At 38.3% G+C, this 25,366-nt stretch overlaps 2 protein-coding genes across 2 annotated transcripts; both read left to right on the top strand.

The window, feature by feature from the left end:
* The first annotated feature begins 263 nt into the window (after positions 1-263).
* LOC146621137 (uncharacterized) lies at positions 264-5,280 on the top strand. The gene is made up of 3 exons (XM_085368531.1): positions 264-321; positions 3,341-5,103; positions 5,224-5,280. The coding sequence occupies exons 1-3, from the start codon at positions 264-266 to the stop codon at positions 5,278-5,280; spliced, it is 1,878 nt and encodes a 625-aa protein (XP_085224657.1).
* Positions 5,281-5,307: 27 nt separating this feature from the next.
* Positions 5,308-7,921, top strand: LOC146621136 (uncharacterized). Its single transcript, XM_085368530.1, has 5 exons — positions 5,308-5,503; positions 5,618-5,726; positions 6,003-6,420; positions 6,818-6,977; positions 7,860-7,921. Exons 1-5 carry the CDS (start codon positions 5,308-5,310, stop codon positions 7,919-7,921), a joined length of 945 nt encoding a protein of 314 aa, XP_085224656.1.
* Positions 7,922-25,366: the final 17,445 nt, after the last annotated feature.

Here is a 25,366-nt window from a genome sequence, read left to right as displayed (position 1 = left end):
ATGGACATTTTGTAACTTTATCAGGGGAAAGACTGTTTCACAGGACCAAAATGTATATTAATGCTTTTTTCATGTGGGAGGACTTTTACCATTTTTATGCCACATTGGCGGCGTATCTCTGGGGAAGGTTTGGTTGGTCAGTCTGTTGGTCTGCCCACAACTATGATGAGATTTTATTTATAGGGAAATGAAGCTTAATAACTCTGAAAATCTTTTGAGCTCCACCACCCAGTAAACACCAGTATGTGGGCCCCACATGGGCTATGGGGGTTCCAAGTGGGGATGGGCTTACAATGGGCATCCAATCTGGGACCCACCCAGGTAGGACCCACCTGAGCCAGCCCAGATGGGCTATGTTCTATGGGCACCATATGGGTAACATATGGGAAGTTGCATGAACAGGCAACTGAGTTTAATGACCTTAGTTAAGTATAATTATTAGTCATGTGTAAGTATAAACATGAATTAAGATGAAATAACTGATAATAAATTATGCCACAGGCAGCATATGTATATTTAATTAATAACAAAATATACATATAAAATATATTAATATAAGTGAAACACAAAGAACAGATATGACTTAAAATTGTAAGACGCTTAATAAAATAAAATAAATGGTTTTACATTTGAGTGGGAAAAAAATTTCACTCCATGTAGGAGGGTTAGGGTTAACCCTTTTTGAAATCTCGCGTTATTTCATGAAATATCACGAGGTTTTCTTGAACCCGTCCCCCCCCCATTCTGGAACATTCTTCATTTCGCGCCCTTGGACAAAGCTGACAGTTAAGCTGACAATTTTTGGATTAAGTGCATCTTTGAGCTACGAACTTATCTGCAGTAAGGGTAAGAACTTTTTTGACTTAATTTGAATCCCTAAGTATAAATGAAATGTTTACAAAGTTATGATGCTGCAAAGTAATGAATGGCACAAGTGCTGGCAAACTTTTTCCTAGCACTCAAGCAATGCTAAGCTAGTTGAAATTTTTACGTAATGTTGGATTTAGCCAATTTTCACAGTTTGAAAGCATTTTCTGGTGTCCTGTATACTGCTTAACTAGCACCAAAATTAATTACTGCGTGTACTTAACATCAAGTTGTACTTAAACGTTATCTTGGTTTTTCTCTATGATTAGTATTAATAAAGGACTGTATTAGACCAATTTAACGAAGTTCTAATTTTTTAAGAGGAATATGGGAGGGTATTTTCACTATCAGAGCAACCAAAATTGCTTTGGTGTTGTCTTTATCAGCTTCATTCCTCACCGCTAAGTGATGAGGGTAGGCCATGGCCATGAGCAACTAGTCCCCAGCTTTTGCCCCTGTGTCAGGAGCATGCACAGCAGTCAGAGAGGCAGATCAGTGAGCACTCTATTTCTGTAGAAGACATCATCATTTTTCTTGCCATTGTTTTCATTTTTCCAGAAAAAGCAAATAAAATATAGGTGTTCTTGATTTGTTTGGGTTTTTTTTTTCATACACACTTTAGTATGCAACTTTATGTGTGTAGTTGTTTTAGTGAGAACTTAATCAGAAATAGTGTACTGACTCTAGAATCTGCCTCTCACTGTTGTGCAAGCTCTGTACATGAGGGAAACTGATTATTTAAGCAGAACTGATCGGTCTTGTTAGGGCCACAGTGCCAACTCCTTTTACTATGATTGCTGTGGCCCTCCTTTTTTCCTTTTGTAATGTATATTTGGCTAGAATCTACACATTTATTTATTTATAAAAAAGAAAAGCAATTGCTCTTTGGATGTGGTTCTAAAGATCTGTGATCTTTAAGTGTTTGTCTGGTGCCTGATTTGTGCATGTGCACTGTTATTTTAATTTGTTTCATTATGGCTTAAATTTGTTTGAATTTTGTGCATGCTCCTTTATCAACCTTCCTTCATGGACAGCTTGTGTGGTTATTGGCCAGGAGGGTTTGCAATGATCTCAAAACTTGAGATGTTTGTTGTTTTGATTATGACTTGGCTGACTATGGCTACTTATAAATTGCATAGTCACACTATTACATTAATATGTTATTAATATCTGTATATTGGTTTGATTTTGCTGTTGGACAGTGGAGTGAATAGTAGCAAGGGTTATGTGTGGTTTATCTCTTTCTTTATTTTTACAGACTTTGACATAAGAAGCAGTGTATATTTCAAAATTCATTTATATTCAAAATTTGATTCATGCCAGAAATATACTAGTAGGAATCTTTTTTTGAGTTTGTAACAATTAGAATTGTTACTTTATAAAGTGATGTCAGGGTCTTTTATTGTAATACAACAGCTTTTAAGGCTGGTGTAAGCATCACAGCAGATGTCTTTATGCCAAAGTAACTGAGGATAAAACACAGAAAAACATGAAGGAGATTTTCCTGGAGTGGCTTTTTAAATCAGATAACCTTAGAAATATTCTGCAGTTGAACAAAAACTGAAGAAAACCATGAATCAATATATGAACATTACCTGATGCTGCTGAAGTAAAGCAGAGCAAAGTTACAGAGGTTTTATTAGAGGTTTTATTAGAGGTTTTATTAGAGAACAAGCTGAGTTTTTTGCAATTTGGCATAATTTGGCACAAAAAAACAACTGACAACAGCGCTAAGCACAACCGTACACTGATGTATAATAAGCAAGGGAATAATGTGGAAAACAGATTTCAGATGGGGAAACTTTTCTCGAAGTACACTACGAGAGAGCTGTGCAGGAAGTGTGATTTTTCTTTTTTTTTTTTAAATTGTGGTGAAAACAAGACAGCAAGAGGGAATTAATGACAGTATTTATCAAATATGAAGTGTAGTTTGGATCTTCTTTTGCTGCTGGTTCAGTTAATTTTGGTTGGAGAGTGATGAAACCTGCATCATCAGAATTAGTGAGCTGTCGGCTTTCAGCCCTGACGGAGTGTCAGTGTACCTGCCCTCGGCGAAAAAGCTGACATCTCACACATTTTGATGCATCGGTTCCGCGCTTTGTGTTTACATCTTTGTTCCTATATTTCTAATACACAAGTGACAGCCAAATGCTAAAGTGAATGAAATTTAAGAAAATGGCTTTATTAACCACGATTAATAACATGTAAATGTGCTTTGGATAGTTGTCAGGCCCCAATAATATTTCTGAGTAAGGACCTGTTGATGTAGTTAGTGTAACCTATCCAAGCTGTTACCCAGGTGACTGAAAAATACTACATTTTATCATTTTTATACATTTTATCTTTCAGAAAGCAATGGAGCAATCTGAGAGGACAAAGAGAAGAAAAATAGCTGCGAAAGTTGTTGAACATTTACGTCTCGTTTCACAGCAGAATGAGTTAGATCATCATCAGGACTTAATTTTTTTCTCAGATTCTTTTGAGAATAAACCCCTTGTGGAAGAGTACCATGATTGCGATGAACATGCTGGAGTCAGTTCACAAAATGAACAATCTGCAGACATTTTTTATGATGCTTTGGACTTTGACGTGTTTCCTGAAGACTCTGAAAGTGGGGTGTCTGAGTTTAATGAATTTGATCTGGACGATGACTGTTTCGATTCTGATGCTTTTTCAGACACACCAGATGATACAAAAGGACTTGCAGAGTGGGCTGCAGAATACAATGTGTCACATAATGCTTTGTCTGCCCTTCTTAAAATTCTTAGACAGAAAGGTCTTAATGTACCACTAGATGCTCGAACATTGATGTCAACTGCCCGCAAATGTAATGTGATAAATGTGGCTGGGGGATCATACTACCATTTTGGTTTAAAGAATTCAATTGTTGCAGCATTGGAGCTTTTAGATTTTGATTTAAAGAAACTAACAAACAATCTAACACTTAGAATTAATGTTGATGGTCTACCTTTATTCCGCAGCAACAATGTTAGTCTGTGGCCTATTCTGGGTAGAATCAAGGAGATCCCAAATTGTGATGTTTTTGTGATCGGGTTATACTCAGGTACAACCAAACCTTCTAATGTACAGGAGTACTTGAATGACTTTGTACAAGATGTAAGGGCAATTATACAAGATGGAGTTCAGTATAATGGTGTCCATTTCAGTGTTGCTGCTCCAGATGCATTCATTTGTGATGCACCTGCTCGTGCTTTTCTTAAATGTGTGAAGGGACACACTGGCTATTATGCGTGTGAGCGGTGCACTCAAAAGGGCATGTATGTGAATAGGAGATTGTGTTTTCCTGAAATTTCTGCTGAGAAAAGGACTGATGAGACTTTTCGTGCTATGACCTACAAAGAGCATCAGGTTGGGGTGTCACCTCTGAATGAGTTGGGTGTGGGACTAGTCTCAGGTTTTGTGCTGGACTATATGCACCTTGTGTGTCTGGGGGTAATGCGAAAACTTATTTATCTTTGGTTAAAAGGTCCCCGAAAATGCAGACAGTCTATGCAAATTCTAACCGTGATTTCAGCATTCATGGTTTCTGTCAGGCAACATTTGCCTAAAAGTTTTGCAAGGAAACCAAGATCTCTCCTTGAAATTAGCATGTGGAAAGCAACTGAATTGAGACAATTTTTGCTTTACACAGGCCCAGTTGTTTTATTTAATAATATACCAAGCCAAATGTATAGACACTTTATACTTTTATCTGTATCTATAAGAATTCTTCTTAGTCCTGATTTGTGTATTGAGAACTGTGATTATGCAGAGGATGTTTTAAAGCAGTTTGTGAAAGATTTTGGTTCGATTTATGGTCTTGAATTTGTTGGTTATAATGTACATAATTTAATACACCTAGCTGAAGATGCGAAAAAGTTTGGACCTTTGGACAGTATTTCCTGCTTCCCATTTGAAACCTTCCTGGGTAAACTGAAAAAGATTGTGCGGAGGCCTCATAAACCTGTGGAACAAATTGTCAAGCGCGTCTATGAGACGCAAAGTATTCAGAAGAAAAGAAAAGAGAGGATGTCTGTTCCCTCTCCTCTTAAACAGCCTCATAACTCTGGACCAATAACAAGTGATCTTGGAACTTTTAAGCAGTACAGAAAATACACTGATGGACAGACATATGTTTCTTGCTCCATGGGAGATAACTGTTTCAATGTAGGGGGAAAAATTCTTATTGTGGCAAACATTTTACAGGATTGCCAAGTTGTCAAAGCACTGTGTCAGGTCTTTGAAAACTGTAATGCCTTTTTCAGCTATCCATTGGACTCAACATGCCTTGGAATTTACTTTGTTTCAAATCTGTCTAAACAAATTAATCTTGTATTACTTGATGAACTAAAACAGAAAATGGTGCTTTTGCCACTGAAGTCTGGATATGTGGCATTGCCACTGCTGTACTAGTTGGCTTCTTTTTGCTTTCTCACCAGCATGCATCCATTTGCAGTTGTTGATTTTCTGGATGGTGGAGGTGTATCCATAATTCCTTGCAAGTGGTTTACAGGACCAGCGGAAGATTCTTGTTTCTGGCCACCAGGGAGAGTCAATATCAATAAGGCTGTAAAGGATGGAGTTACTCCAGATGCAAACTGGTCACAGTACAGAGTTCGCATCTTGGGGAAAGCTGGTAAGAAGCATTTTTGTTTATTGCTACCAAATATTCTGTCATTAAAGACAGAACAAAAAATTTCCCTGTAATTTCACTAACAACATTTTGTTGATGTATGTCAAAAATTTACAGAAAACTATGAAAATGCCAGGGTGAAACTGCGGAGGTCTGAAGCAACCTCTGATCTGCAGACTGAGTCAGATTCTGGAAGCAGATTGGGAAAAGGGAAGCGGAAAAGGAGGTAATTATGTTTCTTTAAAACGCCTTAAAAGCAACAATTTATTGTGGTGATTATAAGAAAAACAAAAACAAGCTGACAGTATCTTTAGCAGACCATTACTGCTCACCAGATTTAGATATGATCTTAAAATAGCACTTTGTAACTTTTTGACTTTTAAAAATCAGTTTTAGACTCCTTTTGATGCCGGACTATACATTAATGTTTTTAGTTTGTAGGACTAACCAGTAACTAAATTGTTTGTGGGGTTTTTTAATATTTTTTTAAATTCATTTTAAGGCCAGTGATCCAGTCAAGCTCGGATGAGGATTGGGACAACGCTGCGGAACAGCCAGAGACCTCATCAACATCAGCAATGGAGAATAGACATTCAAGTGAAACTCCCCACCAGAACGTCACTCATCCATTTGTTCAGCTACCACCACCCTCAACTCCTTCACCTGTGGTTTCACAACCAGTTCCAAGACAACTTGTACAAGCCACCAATACCAGCATGTTTGTACGTGTTCTAACCCTCCTGGAAGACATTAAGGAGACTCAGAGGATCCACAGTCGAATGCTACAGTCTCTCCTCAAACAACGTGATGGACCAGTTGCTGCAGTATTACCCGAGGGTGCTGTTTTTCCTCTCCGGACAGTCGCAGACGTGGAAGCACTGGAACAAAAACTGATAGACCCTGTCTTCCTGAAAGAAGTGGTAAATAATAATGATGTAATGACAATAATTGATTAATGCCTCAATCTGCGTTTTATGCTAGCAGTTATGATTAAGGAAAGTTGGTGTTTGTTCAAACATGGTCAGTGCAATGAAGTGGCGGAAGGTGAGCTCCACAAAAGTTGCTGTTTTTGAAAATAAAATAAGTTGTACTTTACAAGTTGTGCCACGCCAAACCTTAAGAAATTACTTTTGGTGGATCAGTCATTTAGCTCTTTGCATTTACATCAGACAGTGTTTGACTTTGATACTTAACTCTTTCTCAATCAAATAGCATCAAAATTATTAAGCCTAATTACTGTGTAGCTGTGCAGGTTTTCTTTTAGGTGTGACTGATGGTACTACTGTCGGTAAAATTATTGTCCTTGTGTGTCCTAAGGTTGCTGTTGTGGCAGAGATCGGAGGGAGCACTGTTGATGAAGCCACCAGAAGAATGATGGCCTTCATTATGGACAATGCTCTTTCCAGGCAATATAACTTCGTTGGGCGCCATGGAAAGCGGGAATTTCGAGGGCTTAAGATTTTTGAAGTGCTATATGGTAAGCTCATTAGTTGTAAGATATTTTGTTGATGTTTGAATAACAGATGCTCATTTCAGCTGTAGTCAGTCTTCCAATCAATTTATCAGAATCAGAATACTTTATTGATCCCTGGGGGAAATTATTTTTTGTTACAGTGCTCCATTTTAAACCAACATTAAGACAAGACAGACAATACGCTAACTAAGAATAGTACAATATATACATATATATATATATACATACATACATACATACATAAGTCACTTATAAATAAATATTTGGAAAAGAAACATGTGTAGCTGTAGCAGCAAACAGTGTGTTAAGTGGATGCGTTGTACAGGGAGATGGCCACAGGCAGGAATGATTTCCTGTGTCGTTCAGTGGTGCTTTTCGGTAATCTCAGTCTCTCACTGAACGAGCTCACTGATTTAAGGTTTTAATACTTTGGTTCTACATTTATGTGAGATCTTATGCCGTGTCACAGTATAAATATAAGTATGTAACAAAAAAAGAGAATTACAGCTGTGTCTTTAGATTCAGTAATATAGTCTCACTTTCTTGTGGTCAATATCTGTGCTTTACAGGCAGCTTGAAAAAAAATGCTCTTACAAGCCAGATTACCAGAAAAGAGGCAGAAAAGGCAGCATCCAAGTGGTTTATTGGTGCAAGAGATAGAGGAGGAAATCGCATGGCAAGGGCACAGTGTCGCGTGCAGGAGAGGTATACCTTAGTGACTCGGTTTAGATAGACTGTGGAGATTAAATTAATTACAAATACTGTATTATTGAGGGAAATTATGTTTGGGTTTTTTATGGGGGGGGGGGGGGGCATCAGCTCATGTTGTTCTGGAGGGTGATGGCTGCTGCCAGGAATGACCACATATTTCTCTCTGGTTTGCAGCATACTTGAAGACAGCTCTCACTAAACCGTTTTTTGGTTCCTCACTGTGTTACGGTATGTGAACAATTTCCAGTTATGTTTAGCAGTTTGTGCAATATTCTTCTTTGCACAATCAGCTCCAGGAACTCCAGCCAGTCAAACAACTTGATCAGCACAACTTTCAAAACAACTCCAGTAGTATTGCAAATCTGATGTTATTTGTGAAAAAATGCACTTTTTTTTTTTCAGGACCAATGGATCACTGAATGAGTGAGAAGCTGTGTTTCAGTGCATTTCTTTTTCGTTTAAACTGTATAACATTGATTTGTTATTGTTTTGTGTATACTGGGGACCTTTTTTGTCAACATGTTCTCTAAACAAAAAAAATATTTGTATAGTATATAAAAAATTACTGTTATACTGCATACTGTTTTAAAATGTCATATTAATCAGTATTAATAAAAAAGATAAACTGACTTTGTTGTACAGGTGATTTAAATTTTAGCTTACTGTAGTATCCAAAATCCCATCTGGGCAAGCACACTTGGGGCCACCATGGAAACTGAGGACAAAAGTAGCTGGGTCCCAGGTGGGTAACCCAGGTGGGCCCCAAATATCAGACCCGCTTCTACCCATCTTGGTCCCACACTTGTTTATTGGCTGGGCCTGATTTGGGGCCCATCCAGAGCCCGTCATTAACCCATCTGGGCAAACACACTTGGGGCCACCATGAAAACTGAGGACAAAAGTAGCTGGGTCCCAGGTGGGTAACCCAAGTGGGCCCCAACTATCAGACCCACTTCTACCCATCTGGGTCCCACACTTGTTTATTGGCTGGGCCTGATTTGGGGCCCATCCAGGGTCCGTCATTAACCTATGTGGGCAAACACATTTGGGGCCACCATGGAAACTGAGGACAAAATTAGCTGGACCCCAGTTGGGTTTCCCAAGTGGGCCCCAAATATTAGCCCTGATGCTCCCTATTTGGGCCCCACGTATGTGTGTTGACTGGGCAGTAGGTTGGCATTTGTGCTTTTCAGTGATTGTTTTAACAGCTGGATGACTCATTGTGAGACTGGGGAAGCAGATGGTTCTCAGGTGATGAATGATCTTGGTGATGACTTGACTTTTTTCTCTAGCTTCCTAGTAGATCAGCTTTCGTGTACCCTGTGCACTTCCAACATCTGTTCAACTGATAAGCACAAACTGCATGCTGGCCAAGAGTCCAAAAGACTTCGCTGATCTCCTCACTTTTCTGCATCACTGATAGTCTCATATTTGTGATTTTTTTTTTTTTTTTTTTTGTGTGAAAATGCCAATAGATTGCAATGAAATTTTGTACATTATATAACTAATGTATTACTGATAATCTAGGAACCCATCAACTGTTCTAATGATTCCTCTGGAAACAGCAGCCAATATTTCATGTTTGTTTACAAATGTAAATAAAATTGAAAAAGCAAAAATATGTTTAGGCAAATGGTTTAAATGTTGTAGTCAATACTGTTACTTCTACTTGTAAACAAAGACAAGCAAGAAGCACTCCAAACCTCTGCCGAGGCCCCGCACTCATTGGGCAATATTTACTTTTAAGAGAATCCTATTATATTTTGTATATATTCATTTTGTTTCTTTTCTTTAAAATGTTTGTAGTGTACTAAAAGCAAGTGCAACGTGCAGGCTTTTGATATTTGCCTTCTTGAAACCCATTTTAATACACTTAAAATAATTTTTGGTATAGACAGATCAATACTTTATTGATCCCAGAAGGGAAATTGTTGTATTATAGCAGTACATGTTGTTGTTGTTTTTTATTTATGTCAATCTAGAACATGTATAGCACTCATTTAATTGTTTAGTTAAAATCATTTAAATGTGTAGTAATAAATATCAAGTGAAAAATGTTTTGATCAGAAGCTTGTTTTGTGTTCTGATGTAGAAGCATTATTTTCTCTTTGACCTTGAGATTATTTATTGACCTTGAAGGAGAGGTCAGAGGTCACAGTTCAAGTTTAAGTTCAAGTTTGTTTTATTTATGTAGCATATTTAAATACAACAGCGAGGTAGACCAAAGTGTTGTACAGGGATAACAAAATAACCTGTACCAAATAACCTACAACTTATAATATTAATACCAAATAACTCTCATACAGTATTAAAAGCCAGTGCTCAAATGTGGTTGGATATCTTAAATTTTTCCACTGTACTTTCTATATGTTGACAGTACTTAACACGCTTGCAAGAATCACAGTTTCTAAGATATAAGGCTTTTTGTAAGTTTTTGACCAATAAATAATTAAGTTGTCCTTGAACACCTTGGTGGATGTAAAATGGATTTAAATATATTGTTAACATGAGCCCACACCACTATGGAACGCCAGGACTGCCATAATGAATTAATTAAATACACCATTAAATAATTAATTAAATGTGGCAATAATTAATTAAAATTGGAATTAATTAATTAAATAAATAGTTATGACACATGTAATTAATTAATTATTGACACATTAAATTAATTATTTATGTATTTCACATTTTAATTAATTATTGACACATTTAATTAATTAATTATTGACACATTTAATTAATTATTTATGTATTTCACATTTTAATTAATTATTGACACATTTCATTAATTATTGACACATTTAATTAATTATTTAATGATATATTTATTTATTTCATTTTGGCAGTCCTGACGCCTGGCTCTCGTCATGAAATAATTTTATCTGTCAGCCTCACCCATCAAACTCAGGGGGCGGGGTTAACGCTGCCCATGCAGCTTCTCTAACATTTGATTGGTTGCCGTGCAAAGTAAGTCAAAACAGGTCGATCCTAGAAAATCGATTGCTTGTGTAGACTTGGGGCAGCCAGTTATCCCAGAATGCAGATCAAATCACAAGCAGCAATGGTGGTGGTGTAGTTTTAAAATACCCCGTTTTTCTGTCACCAGCTACACTTTTAACAGTGTTTTAGCCGCGAATGTCGCGACGTATGTCTGGTCAGGTTGTCAACATAGAACATGCTTGCAAAAGTGCTCAGATGTTTTCAGAGATTTCACTAGCTCTGCTAACAGTTAGCATGCAGAGTGCACCGAGGGGGTTACGTTAACCGGTTTGTTTACATATTCCACTCTCCGTGTTCCACATGTTGCATTCGCAGATTCTCATTTTCACCGAACGATCGTCTCTTTCCGCCTGGTCTTGTGTCTCTGTGCTTCTGTAACATAAAGAACGAGCTGACATTTTTCTCACGAAACCAGCGATCAGCTCAACAGACCCTCAGTTTACCTGCATGCATGCATCCTCCTCATCTGTCAGCTGTTTAACACCTGCTGCTAATTCAAGAAACACGCCTACGTTACCTGGTGATAGTCACAGTTTAACTGGGCAGCCGGTGCTCGATATAACGCAATGTCAGCGCATTTTTCTGCACAAGATAAGTAAATATAGTGTTTTCCCCGAGCGCAGAGCTGCTGGAGCTTGTTTCCTTACAGAGCACTTTATAGGCGAGCAGCTTCATCAGCGGCTGATGTCCAATCACCGGCACACAGCTTTCAAACCTCAGCTGAGTTTTAGCTCTCAGTGGTTAAACGCTGGACTTCATTCACTCAGGTTCTGTCTGTCGGGTCACGTTTACTTCGCTGTTTTATTTACAACTGAGCAAATCGGTTTGGCTGAGGTTAAAGTTACGTTTCATAACTGCATAGTTTCACAGACGTTTAATGAACCACTGGCACATGTGTTAGACTGAACTATCATCTAAATATCATCTGTTTTTTAATAGTTATTCAACTGTATTCTAAGCACCAGCTGTCTGTTAGAATGTGATTTTTTTTCTCTCTCTGTTGGCAGAGGTATAAAAATGCGCAGGAAAATCTGACATGCATGGCGAACTTCACCGACGATATTTAGGGAGGAATAAACACACATCAAACATAAATGAACCATTTGTCTGTCTCCATAATTGAGAGCATTTTCTCTTCTTATGTCAACACTCTCTCTCTTTTTTTTTTCTTTTTTTTTGCTTTTTCGGTCATGTTATGTTTACCTGTCAAAGGCTTGTTACAAACTATGAAACACATTGTGCAGACTTCTGAATGTTAGAAGAAAACTAATACTGCTCATGAATGAGACTAAAGGCAGGAAGGTGTCCTTTAAAACTAAACATGTTAATAGGACCTCCCTGTTTATATCATAGTTTATGATATAGCACGTGTATTTCAGTAATAGCCTGCTGAGGCCACTATACGTGCTGGCCTCATATCAAATGTGAAGGCAGACTGAGTCTATGTTTGACGTTTTTTATATCTAATCTTCCTTTTCAAACATTTAAACAGCAGCGAGTCTGCAGCTGAGGGAATACAAATTCAAATTGTCGGAACAGGTTTGCTCGTTTCTTGGATTCATTTGGTGATTTATTAAATGTATAACTGTTATTCTAATCTGCTGCTGGGTCTCTTACACTTTTCTTTATGCTGTATATTTTCACGTCTCTGGAATAGTTGGCAGTTAGATAGTCAGCTGGGAAACTGTGTTAACTCATGGAGCTGAGGATATCGTGGATATGCTGACCTCGCTGCGTGGTGTACAGAGCGAGGTCAGCATGATTAATATTCACAATAAAAATATTAGCCGAACATCATGAAGTCTGTATGTGTTTCATAGTGTCGAACAACCTTTGTACAGTTAAAGCCAGCAGTTACTACATGACGGAAACACCAACGTTATCTCTTTTATGTGTTTATACACAGGTCACGCTGATTACTGAACAAAAACCCAAAGATCAGATGTTAAACAGATTTATTTGCTCTCTCTCCTCCTTAAACATGTTTTTAATGTTAGTTATAATTCAGAATTGGCGACTGAAACACGTAGGACACATAAGAACATCAGGAAATAAAACATCGATAAATATAACCTCAGTAAAAGAAGTCAGCGGGGGTTACTACAGCTGTGTACCGGGGCCTGCGCTTTGTCGGTGGGATTGCTTGCGAGGCGAGCGGGTCTATCCCACGCTTTGCCGTGAGACTGGGCAGACATCTCCGAAATCATCGAAGCACTTTTGCAAAGAGGCTGTATCTTGACAAACCGACCAGACACATGAAGATTAAACCACTACATTCTCGGCTAAAAAAATATTAAAACGGTATTTGGTAACACACAAACAGGGTTTTTCAAAGCTCAGTTCTGTTAGCTTCCACATGCCGGTTGTTGTGTGCTAGAAACAATGGCCACCAGGCCAAAGCAATGGTTTTGACTCGATCAGCGTTAACCCCGCCCCCTGAGTTTGATGGGTGAGGCTGACAGATAAAATTATTTCATGACGAGAGCCAGGCGTCAGGACTGCCAAAATGAAATAAATAAATATATCATTAAATAATTAATTAAATGTGTCAATAATTAATGAAATGTGTCAATAATTAATTAAAATGTGAAATACATAAATAATTAATTAAATGTGTCAATAATTAATTAATTAAATGTGTCAATAATTAATTAAAATGTGAAATACATAAATAATTAATTAAATGTGTCAATAATTAATTAATTACATGTGTCATAACTATTTATTTAATTAATTAATTCCAATTTTAATTAATTATTGCCACATTTAATTAATTATTTAATGGTGTATTTAATTAATTCATTATGGCAGTCCTGGCGTTCCATACACCACACCCCTACAAAGCTGTAACAGAATAAAGTCAAACCCTTTTGAGCCACAATGTTTGCAGACAGAAAGAACGACCCGCACACACACGCGCGCTATCAAAAACAAAAGAGGTAAAAGTATTTTTCTTCCAATCAGAGACTGTTTTGCTGGTCATAGTTTGAATTTCTTTAAAATGTTGATTCTTTTAACAGGTCAGACTTTATCATTTTTATACCATCTGCATTTTATCATTGTCACAGCGTGCATCTTAGCAGCCTTACAACTCCTACCCAGGTGTTATTATTTCCATACCTTTGCTGGAATTACAGTAGCTTATTACTTCACTCTGATGCAACCCAACAGCATACAGTACATCACCGAATGGAAAATGCTAACAAACCTGTTAAACACTCTGATACATGCATGTGCAGGTACACACACAGTCCTCATTCTATCAAGTCTCCTCCCCAAAGCCAAAGGCTGCCAGAGAAACAGAAGACACACGTGGAGCCCTTGAGCTGCGAGGGCCCTGGGCCAAAAAGCAACTTAAATCAATTCTGTTTGATTAGGTGCCACGGCATACACTACATCATTATAATTCCATTAACGCAGGGATGGATTTTCAATGAATGTAACTGCAGGCAAATAGTTGGGCATAATTGTGTGAAATGAAATACAGCATAGGTTTGGAATATGGGTGTGAATTTCTTTCTTTTCTCCCATTTCTCCTCCCTGTTACCAGATAAGGACTTTGCCTCATCCTAATGCTGTGGTCTTGATCTGTTTCTTTTTGCAAAGCTGCTTCTGCCCCACAGCATGTTTCAAATCTTTTAGAAGGCTTAGTCTAAATTATTTCACACTTTATTATATCAGCTTTGGCTCACTGGGTCGGGGTAAGACCACCATGCAATTGCCTGAATACTGATAAATAAATACTGTATATATGCCATTGGTTACAGCATGGAGAGGTTAAGCATGTGAATAAGGTCTATTGTTGTTTTTCTACTTTTGCTTTTTGAATAGTATTAGACACATTACAGCAGCAGACTCAAAGCCAGGATTTTGATAGAGGGCCGGACAGACTCGTAATGTGATTACGCATGTCATCCATGAGGGCAAGTGGCTGGTGCTTAAAAAGCATCAGAGCATGAGCAGAGCAGTGGTAAAGCCAGCCAGATTTACAGCATATTTACTGCAATTTTATGCCCAACTAATCAACCTTTTCTGAGCATATATATGAGCTATACATTAGGCAGAAATATTTGGACTTGTCCAAGGATTTTATCTCATGTTATGGAAAGTGTTTCTGTGGCTGCTGAAATAGCTCCCACTTCTTAGATAGGTTTTTTTTTTTTCTTATTTATCTTTAATGCCTAGTCTGGCAGATGAACTCGGACTTGAACCTCCCCGGTTCTTGAGCAGAAAATGTTTGCACAAAATTTCAGCTTTTCTTCTGTATAATTTCTTTCTTCTTCTTTTTTTCAATCACTGATCACAGTCAGCTCAGAGTAAACCGGTCCTTAAGCTGCTGCAGAGTTCGTGTTGGACACGGTGCATCTTTAACACAGTGCGAGCTGGAAGGACTCATCAAATATTTGTGTCTTTCCCAGTCAAGCAACACAGTGCTTACACTGGCTGGATGACTCAGTGCCCCCATGTGCCCTCTTGGAAAGTTCCCCTGCATAGAATGGATGCTGCAGACATCCGCAGTGACAGAAAGTCACTGATGAAGGTCAACAATCCATCAGGCCCTAAGGAGGAAAAAACTCTGAGCCACTGAGTGAACATTTAAAATGCTGAATGTATGCAGCAGATTAACATAAATAGCAGAGTAAATGCTGACCAAATGTTTTCTTTGTAAGGTCAGCGTTTCTAGTTATATATCACAAATATGGTATAAGCTATAACACTAGCACCATCCTGATATAACAGCTTGAACCAAAACACTGTCATTCCCAAGCTGACTTAACTGTGCAAGTAAGTAAACAGTAATCAATAATAACTGTGCCGCTGGATAAAATGTGAAAGTGCTATGAAGCAAATTCTTCTTCAGCATGAGATGTCAGGACACATCTGTCAAATATTTCCAGCTGATCATTTTTGCCTCGAAAGCTATTTACACACCTCCACTTTCAGGTTTTCACTAGGGTAAACTGTTATACAAATACTCATACAAATCCTATAAATCCACGTGTATGCCCATCCATATCATTCATTACAATATTACAGTAACAGAGGAGCAAAACTACTGTAGTTACTCTGTGGTTCAATATTTTGCAGTGAGCCACCAGCGCTTGCCAATGAGGCAATGGAGCAACAACTGTGCCAGTTTGTGTTGAGCAAGGGGAAATCAAGGGGAGATTTATGAGCATAATAATGAATCCTATGCCCGCTTTAATTACAACGATCCTGGACTCTTTGAAGTATGCTGTTGCAGCTGGAAACCGTTTGCCTTGTGTCTGAGTCCTTTACACTGAACAGATAAACACGGATCAAGTATTAAATTTGCATGTTAGTTAGAATTTTTAAATTATTTCCTCATATTTGTCAGCATCAGTGTTAACAAATTACAGGAAGGGGAGCTTAATTTGCCAGCTCTGTTTACACGTGTAATGCTGAGAATATTTAGGATTCACTCAGACTTTCATTGTCTGTTAGTGAAATCGAAACTGAACAGGGAGCTTAACTAGGTTTGTGAGGTACAGTAAGCCATTAGCAGCTCATGAGTCACGGTGCAGATGAGTGAATTTTGAATGTCAACCAACCACCATTCGGAGGGCAAAGATGAGCCCTGCGCAGATGCTTTTCACCCACGTTGTCTCTGATGCACCTGTCCCCACCGTATGTCAAGCACTCCAATCACCGCAAACCAACCTAAACAAGGCAAATCGATCAAAATCTGTGCCAAAGGAGGTGTGTGACAGTTCCACCTGTGTTTCACCAGGATTCACTTCCCTTTCTCTTGCCCCAGATAAAGAGTCTGATCTCTGGCAGAATAAAAACGATCTGTCAGCTCCTGGCAGGCTCGGGCTCTAATCAGACTCCCGCAACACCCACCTTCTCTCCCCAGGTGATGGTGATAGCAGGGTGGATGGAAGGGAGTTCCAGTTGATAACAGTTTTTATGATTCTACATTTACATATTTTCACTTTAAGCTTTCCTTTTGGATTGATAAACATTATAAATGACAAAAAAAATGGAAACCAAACAGACATTTTTCATTTTTACATGTTTTGTAATATTCAAATACTAGTGTTTGTTGAAACCGCAGTTTATCTTTTAATGTTAATGTTAAATCTTTCTCTGTCCAGGGATTCATTTTTATTCATTCCTTTACATCATTATACTGTGTGTGAGCCTTTACATACTCGGGGAAGTTAACCAACCTCAAAGGAGTAACATGAATAAACCTGCAAAAAGTGTGGTTCCAGCTCCCCATAAGAAAGTGGAACAAGTGTATGAAAAAAAAAAAACAGTAGCTTTTTTGCTAGGTTATAAACCATGCACATGAGAAATCATCTGCAAAAGTTCAAAGAGGAAGAAAAAGCAGTGAGACTTTGACTGTGACGGAAGCGTCATTTTGAAAAGGCAAAAATAATCCAACAACTTAGAATTAAAATTATTCACTCGCTAAAGTAAGGATGTGTTATTTTCACATGTTTCTGAAGTGGTTTTTTTCAGATCCTGTATCAGTGTTTAATTTCTCTAATTTCTCCATTAGATGAACCGGCTAGGGTTTTGTGCCAGGATTTATTGCTGGTGCCGAAGCTCATTTGACAGATTGACAACTTGTTATTGTGTTTTATTAATATGCTTCTTTTGTATGCAAAGACTTTTTATGCAAATTGATTCAAGACTGCAGGTTTTAACGTAAAAAAAAGTCCAGCGTGTTTGTGTTTGCATGACAAAGTGTACGAGTGTGTAGACAGATAGGACTGATAGTCTTTCATGATCAACTTATTGGCTGTTTACTGACAATACAGAAAGTCAAGGTTTCAGCCAGCACCCCAAAGAGCAACCATTTTTCCCATTTCATACACATATATTTCATTTTTTCGCCAGGAAGATTGTGTTGTTGTGGAACAAGGTCAGAGCCCCAGAATACTGCAGGGGGAAACATGTTAAGTGAGCTGAGAGGAGCCAGAGTGAGCTTGATGGATGCTTGGCAGGTTTAGAGTGGAGCGCCTTAAGACCTCTTTCTCTCTCTCTCTCACACACACACACACACTCCTTCCACTGACTGGAGTCTACTGCTCTTTTCATTGGGTGGCAAAGGTTTGCATAGCCTGGCTCGTGGAATCAATCAGGAATACTCATGTGAAATTAGTGAAACTGCAGGGGATGACTTATTTTTTTCCTTAATGGCTTTAATCTGGGATAAATGCACTGTTAGATCTTTCTTGCCTTGTTTAATGCTGTTGAAATAGAGAGGAAGCCCCATTCCTGCAACTGAGCAACACTGGCCTCTATTGGCAGCCAGAGAAACAGGACTTAACATGAGGAACAGCAGGTGAAAAACATAACTACATTATTAAATATAACAAATCTTTCTCTGTCTACCACTCTTTTTATCCGTCTGTATGTGTGTTTAGGATGTATTTGTGTGTTGTTTTCTTTCTTTGTTTGTGAACATGTCAGTGCAGCGCATTGCAGGCACACGTCTGTTCTCTTTGTGGCTGCGTTTGTTAATGTCACTCAAGACAGGCAAATTGAACGTGCCATTGTTAGTGCCGGAGGGCAACAGGAGTGCATTTGACAGCTTGACAGCTCTCATTAGCGTATTAGACACAAACAGTGGCACAGATGCTCCCGGTCAGTCCTTGGTCAGCCTGGAGCTTTGCTTAACGGACCACTGACAGGTGGCTTTGTGGCACTCTGTCTCGTGGTTGACAGGGTGGCAAAGCAGAAGCTCATCTTCAATAGACTGCTGGGATTGCCAAGGACGGTGGATATTTCACAAGCATGAATAGTGTAAGACTATAATTAAATGAATTGTGAAGGATTTGCGAACATGTAAACACTGAAGCCCAAGTGAAGGAGAACCAAAGAAATGGAAAAACACATTAGCATCTATGACTGTTTCTATGACTGTAGCGCTTGCAAGAAAAAGGGTACCTGAAAGAAAAACGAATGCTTGCTTATTGCTTGTTATTTGTATTATAAAGGATTTTCAAAGGCAATCATAATGGGAAGCTCATATATGCAACCTTGAACTGCATTTGGTCATACAGCCTTTAAAGCAAGCTCTCTCAATGCTCTGGTCCAGTGGTTTGGTTTGGAATGAAATCTTCCCCTTTTTTTCTTTTTTTTCTTCTTTTCTGTAGCTGTTTTCATTTGTTATGGCACGAAGCTCAAAAGTTCACTTCTTACATTCACTCCTCACCAGCTGAAAAAGAATTTTTTTTTTTTTTGCCAGAGGCACGAAACTTCTGTTAAACAGAATGAAAGTTAAATGATTTTTCCAATACACCTTTTGAAGTTTGTACAATACCTCGAGGGTAAAATAGAGTGAGGCACACTAGTAATACAGTCAGTAATAATCCTGTGCAGGCAAACAGTTGGAAAGAAAAGGGGAAATGGACAAAATGTAATAAGTGAATACAGCTAAACATTGTGAATAAGTGACCTTGTCAGGATTTTTTCCCACTTTGCTTTGTTTGGAATTCAAGAGAATAATTCTTTATATTACTGTGAAAGCACACATTTATTCTAAAAATAATGCAATGTTAAGGACAAATAATATAAAAGGAAGACACATTTTTGAAAAAAGGCTGGTAGTTTGTTCTTAATGTTCCAAATGAAGGAGCTTTTTAAAAAATGTAATAAATATTCATTCTTAGAGTTTTATAGACATTTTTCAGGAATAAATAACCAACAACTGATGGCTGATGGATGTGTAATTAAATAAAATCAATCAATCAAGAAAGGACTGCATTCTGGCTGTTGCGGCTCCACCAGCCATCTTTCAGTGTGAGCAATTCTTTAGATTAGTTAGGAACATTTAACATATGTAGATAATAACAGGGCATGTGGTTTTTGTATTACTATGCATTCCTATATTACATATGTTTTCTAATATGGGCGCACATTTTTAGTAAATGGTTGTGTGCTTAGTATTATTATTTATGCAGGAATTACCCCTTTTTTGTTAGTGGTAACCTTAAAACAATTAACGGAAAACCTTGGAAACACATCACACCTCAGAGGAATGAAAGGATGCCACATTTTTTGATGGGAAATAAAATGATCAACCTACAGAGGGCTTAATTCAAAGACATCCTGAAAATTAAAGTGAAAAAATGATGCCTCAGGCTAGTCTATTTTGCTGAAATTTCATTGCATTAGCTCCAAAAGATACTCAGTGGTTTGAATGACTCCTACATGCTGTATGAATGCCTCCCAGATCTGGGCTAGGGAATCACTGAGCTCCCGGACAGTCTGAGGTGCAACCTGATGATGTTGGATGGACCGACACATAATGTCCCAGAGATAATCTATTGGATTTCGGTCAGGCGAGTGTGGGGGCCAGTTCCAGGAACTGCCCTGTGTCCCTCCATGGATATGCCTCCACAGACCATCACTCACCCTGATCTAGGCCTGTGAGAAGCACAGGGTGCCAGTGGTGGCCCTGCTAATCCTGGCATTCTATGGCAAATCCCAATCCCAATCACCTGTGTGGCCTGCTCGAGGTCATTTTGTACCTCTGGCAGTGCTCATCCTGTTCTTCCTTGCACAAAGGAGCAGCTCCTGCTAAGGGGTTATGGACCTTCTTATCCAGCTCTCCACAAGTAGCTGCAGGAATATGCTTGTGCACTTTAGACTGTGCTGGGAGACACAGCACAGTCTAAAGTCTAAATCTTCTGACAACAGCACACATTGATTTGCCATCCTGAAGGAGAACTACTGTACTTGTGCAATGTCTGTAGGACCAAGTATCACCACATGCTATCACTAGTGGCACTGACCCTAGCCAAATGCAACACTAGTGAAAAAACAGGCAGAAAAGATGAGGGAAAAGTGTCAGTGGCTCCCTCCTATAAAACCATTCCTATTTTGAGGGTTGCTTCATTGTTGTTCCTCTGTTGTTAATTTTGTTAAAACCAAAGCAGGTCAGACTGATTAGCACCCTCTTCTACTCAGATGTTTGACTGACACTATGCTACACTCTCAGTGATTTTTTTTCCCTTTTTGTGGAACTGGAGTGCAAACATGATATACATGATTTAGAGGAACAGCAGTGTTGCATGAACATAAATCTAAGTAAGGATGCTTGTTATTTAAAAAGGTCTGAATATACAGGGGGCACAGGTTGCTCATCCCAAGAGGTTTAGGTCAGCTGTGCAGTTTCCTCTAAATCCACTTTAAAGATTCATGACAAATCATGCTTTTATGTGCATGCTATAAACTCCCATACAGTAGTGAGCTAGCTGGAGGCAATGTGAGCTTCTGTGTACATCTGTGCGCTTTGCAGCCTGCGTGGATGAGTGTGCCTGTGCATTTCCTGTAAACATGCAGGATTCCCACCTACACTTTTGACTGAAATCCCAGGACTCCCTGAAACCCCAAAACAGACGAAGCGAGGCATAAATTTAGGAAAATAAACAGCAGAGCAAATGAAATGAAGGGAGGTTGCACAGTTGTGTGCAATCCGTCATTCCTTTCAGACCCTGGAACAGCAGATGAAGCCATCTAGATCAAACTGAGACAGATTAACACCTGATAAAGTCCCCTTTCATCACTGCACATGAAGCCAGAAATAAATTGTACTTCAGTCCAAATAAGAATTGAACCTTCGCTTTCCACAAAGCGCTATGATTGTGCAAATCAGCTCTTGTCAGCTGCATCCATTACCTCTCCACCCCTTTGTGGAACATTATTGCAAATCTAGACAAGGAGAGAGATGCTGTTTACCCTGGCAGCTAGCCTGCTATTCATCATATATTGTAGCAGATTGGTTAATAACTGCAAAAAGCATTTACTTATAGAAATAAACTGAAGTTGTCTGACGTGCTGATATACAGTATATTCCACACTGGCTGTAATAACTCTGTAAATCAAGCTTGTGATAATGTTACCATGTACTGTAATTAGTCACATGGCCTACTATATTAACATGCAAAGTCATGCACACATTTGATGAAAGGTTTGTTTACTGATATGACTAAGCCCCAGTTTCACGGGATAGTAATTGGCCGACTTAAATGAGATTGTGAGTTATTATTTAAGATGCCGGCTTTGAGTATTTGTGTAAACAGTATGTTTGAGCTGCTCTTTTTCACACTAAGGATCTCACATGGCTATTGACAGAGCACTCTGGGTAAAAAACAGCTTTGCTTATAAGCTAGGGGAAAGTCAATAGCAAGAAATTAAGACAGTCAACAAAAACAACAAACACTGGACCGCCGGGATGGATGAACCTGAGAACACGAGGCAGGGATGGATTTCGGGACTGTGCACCTAACCTTATACAACAAGTAGACAATGTAATAACATCAATATTTATAGCCGGGTGTGATGACATTGTTTGTGATGTGCACCCGGCCCCCGGGATGATTCCCAGTCCTTTATTGCTTTGCAACAGATTGTGCTGACAATGAGAGGGCAGACACGTGACAGCAGGCCAGGTGATGACCCTGCACTGATGGATGTGGCAGCCATGACGATGGGAACCAGCTTGCCGTGACATCCAGCATCATAGCAGACAATGTCAGAGCTATCCTAAGACTTGTCAAGAGAACAGCATTTTATTAGCTGTCAACACGGGAATGAAACATTTACTTTGGTCTGAAACATGATCTACTGAGGGTGACACATTACAGGCATCACACACAATAGTAGTTACACCGGTACATCAGGCCAGGGGTACATTTTGGAGGAAACTCCATCTTAGTCCTGTTTATTAAATACTAAGGTTTACAGTGAAAATTAGACATTTATTAACAAGTAAAGCACTACTTCAGTCACTTATTTAAAAGGTCAAAACAGCAATTTTGAAAGTTTTCCCAAGGTGGTCTTCAAATAAGTAAGCGAACTCAAAAGATTTAATTTTGCAAGACACTATTGTCAGATTCCCCACGTTGAATGATTAATTCTTCCTGCTCATTCATAACAGAGAACATTGGTCTCCTCTTTCTGTAATAAATTTCTGTCTGCATTCAGAAATTGTTTTCAGGCAGTCAGATGTGGAAAATATTAAATTGGTTCATACATAGAATTCGTCTAAATTGTCTTTCTTTCATTGTGTGAAAAATGGATGAAAAGAAACTTTCTTTATTTTTCTTTCAATGTCTTAGAAAGTCCATCTGTAAACCAGTCTCGCCATCTTCACCCATCTCAGCATTGCCTTTGGAACTGATTTGAATGAATAGGCTGTATTTTTAATTAAAAACCTTAATGTTTTAAATCGGCACTCAGTTCTGAAAATGATAATAATAAAAAAAAGGCTGGTGAGCCACAGTTTAATCCAAACACTTCCTACACCAGACAATTACAGTGGTTATCTAACGGAATTTTACTTGACATGCACCCTTTGCATAGCAAGTTTAAATTTATTCCTTTTGAACAAAGGTTTATAGTCTCAAACTGCAGAAGAAGGTAGAAAAATAGTTCAGGCAGCTTTTCTGTCCCACAAGTAGGTTTTACAGGAGCTGCTTCCCAGCCTCTAGACAGTATAAAGCTAATATAAAAGGTAATTTGGCAGCTGAAATTAACAGTATCACCAGAAGGACATTATCAAATGAAGAATTAAAAGTGACAGCAGACACCACCTTCCACCACCTCCCACCACTCCACCGTAGTCCTTTACTGTGTGCTTTACCACATTACATTGTGTTATACTATACTAAACCAGTTTAGACGCCACTATTTTCATACAACCATTAGTAACAGAAATTTGAGTTAGTTAAATCTGTTTTTTAAAGACATTTAAAATCTCGAAATAGCCAAATAACCTAAGCAACTCATCCTGTGCAGAGCCATTGACTGATTTGAAATTTTTAAAAAATACATTACAGGCTTTGAATTTCCATTTTATCAAATGCTCCATCTCTGAGAGTGACGTTACCACACATTAAACAACTTTTTCCCCCTTGAAAATACAACCATTGTACCTTTAGCTGGCAGATTGCAATCCAGACTCCACGAAAACAGTTGTGTGTTTGATGATGTTTGTTGAGTTGTTTGAAATGCTGCATTTTAAATTATCTTCCTTTAAAAAAAGAGAAAGGATCTCTATTTATGTTTGCTCCACTTCAGTAGAAAAGCTTATGAAAAGAACCACGGCAACAACTTTATTGATATGCCCATGCACGAATGACAAGAATGATGGTACGTGTGCGGGCTGACAGAAGAGATGGCAATAATTTCTTGAAATGTTGACCAAATATTTCCACTGCATCAGATAGAAGCAATGACACGCTATAGAACAAACACACAAGAAAAGTGGGTATTTCTTGTACATAAACTAAATCAGTTATAAGGTTTTTTTTCTTGGTGTTGGTTTGTGTGGCTACATTTGGGCTTCTTGGTCAGAACGTCAGAGACACTGTGCTGTGCTGGCCCAAGTAAAATTATTCCAGTGGCAACTCCTAAAGTGTGTGCGTTGAGTGATGTAAACAAAGCAGATCAGTTAAAAATGTTTGGATAATAACATTTGTTGTAAATCTATTGCGAAGTTGGCAAAAAGGTTTGTAAAACCTTGCTACAGTATAAAGTGTGTGAAACACGATACTTGATCTTGGTTTAGTCCATCTCCTAACAATTAACTGCAAGCATTCAAAACCGAAGACTGGTCTGCTTCATTGTTGATTTGTCCTCTCTGAGCAAATGTCAGGCATAGTGTTGGAGCTCACCGCTCCAGGATTACAGACAACTTGACATTAACCAAACAACTGCAAATAATCTTTTAAATCTTACTTTATTGACCCTTTTCTTTTGTTTAAAAATTTCAGGATGTGTGGTTCAGCCCTTGCAGAACTCGTAGGCCAGCAACTGGATTTCAGGAGGAGTGTCTACGCAATGTCAGGAAAAGGCTTCGTTCTATCAGGAAGAAGAATTCAGAACCAAAGGAACCCCAAGAAAATGTTCATCTTGCCTGGTACTAGAAGATAGATTTGTTTCTGCTTTTTGCAGCAATCTAAGGTCTGTTGATGGCTGCTTCGAAGGACTTTTTGGTTTTGATACAGATTACCCAAAGTCATGCGTCCAGGTTTGGGAATTCCTTCACACTGTCATCTATCCCAGGAATAGATGAATCCCAGGACATGAATCAAATATGGTCAAATGAATGAGGGCTCATTTAGCTATGATGGAAGCATAAAATGTTGCTCATAAAGGTGCATGAAATGATCTGACAGGGAGATTCCCTCTTGCTACTGAAAAAAACATGAATTCATCAGTTTTTTAAAGTTAAAAGTTTTTACATGTAATTTGCTCTAACAACAGAGAGGGCTTTACATAGCATGTCTTCATGTGTATTAACATGTACATGTGCTGAAACCAAAGACTGATTTGAAGTAATGTATATAATATAATGAATTACATACTTTTTTTATTTGCATTTTACTTTCATTGATATATTTTGTATGAATTTTGCTGTGTATGTTCTATGTATCGTATGGCAATAAAAATAATTTTTGAGAAAATCTGTTTTGAATCTAGTTTTTACATGCTGAATTTTATAGTAAGTAGAAATCTTAACCCAAGCGTTAATGGTAATATAACCCTTGTGATGGCTTCTGAGTTTCAATTTTTGGCAACCTCAACTTTAAACATCGGTCAATTTAACCTAATTTTTATTAACCTCAACTTTAGGCATTGGTCAGTTTAACCCAATTTTTGGTAACCTCAACTTTAAACGTTGGTCAGATTAA

Source organism: Diplotaxodon limnothrissa, linkage group LG12, assembly GCF_057381915.1.
Source record: "Diplotaxodon limnothrissa isolate DT_005_m linkage group LG12, D_limnothrissa_male_GT1.1, whole genome shotgun sequence".
Taxonomy (NCBI): domain Eukaryota; kingdom Metazoa; phylum Chordata; class Actinopteri; order Cichliformes; family Cichlidae; genus Diplotaxodon; species Diplotaxodon limnothrissa.
This window is presented reverse-complemented; position numbering and strand designations above follow the sequence as displayed.

Excerpts from the sequence above, each read along its gene's own strand:
- LOC146621137 (XM_085368531.1), top strand. The coding sequence starts at position 264 with ATGGGGGTTCCAAGTGGGGATGGGCTTACAATGGGCATCCAATCTGGG. Across the intron at positions 322-3,340 it reads CCAATCTGGGACCCACCCAG|ATTCTTTTGAGAATAAACCC; the intron begins GTAGGACCCACC and ends TTTTTTTCTCAG. Across the intron at positions 5,104-5,223 it reads TTGTCAAAGCACTGTGTCAG|AAAATGGTGCTTTTGCCACT; the intron begins GTCTTTGAAAAC and ends GAACTAAAACAG.
- LOC146621136 (XM_085368530.1), top strand. The coding sequence starts at position 5,308 with ATGCATCCATTTGCAGTTGTTGATTTTCTGGATGGTGGAGGTGTATCC. Across the intron at positions 5,727-6,002 it reads AAAGGGAAGCGGAAAAGGAG|GCCAGTGATCCAGTCAAGCT; the intron begins GTAATTATGTTT and ends ATTCATTTTAAG. Across the intron at positions 6,978-7,859 it reads GATTTTTGAAGTGCTATATG|CATACTTGAAGACAGCTCTC; the intron begins GTAAGCTCATTA and ends TCTGGTTTGCAG.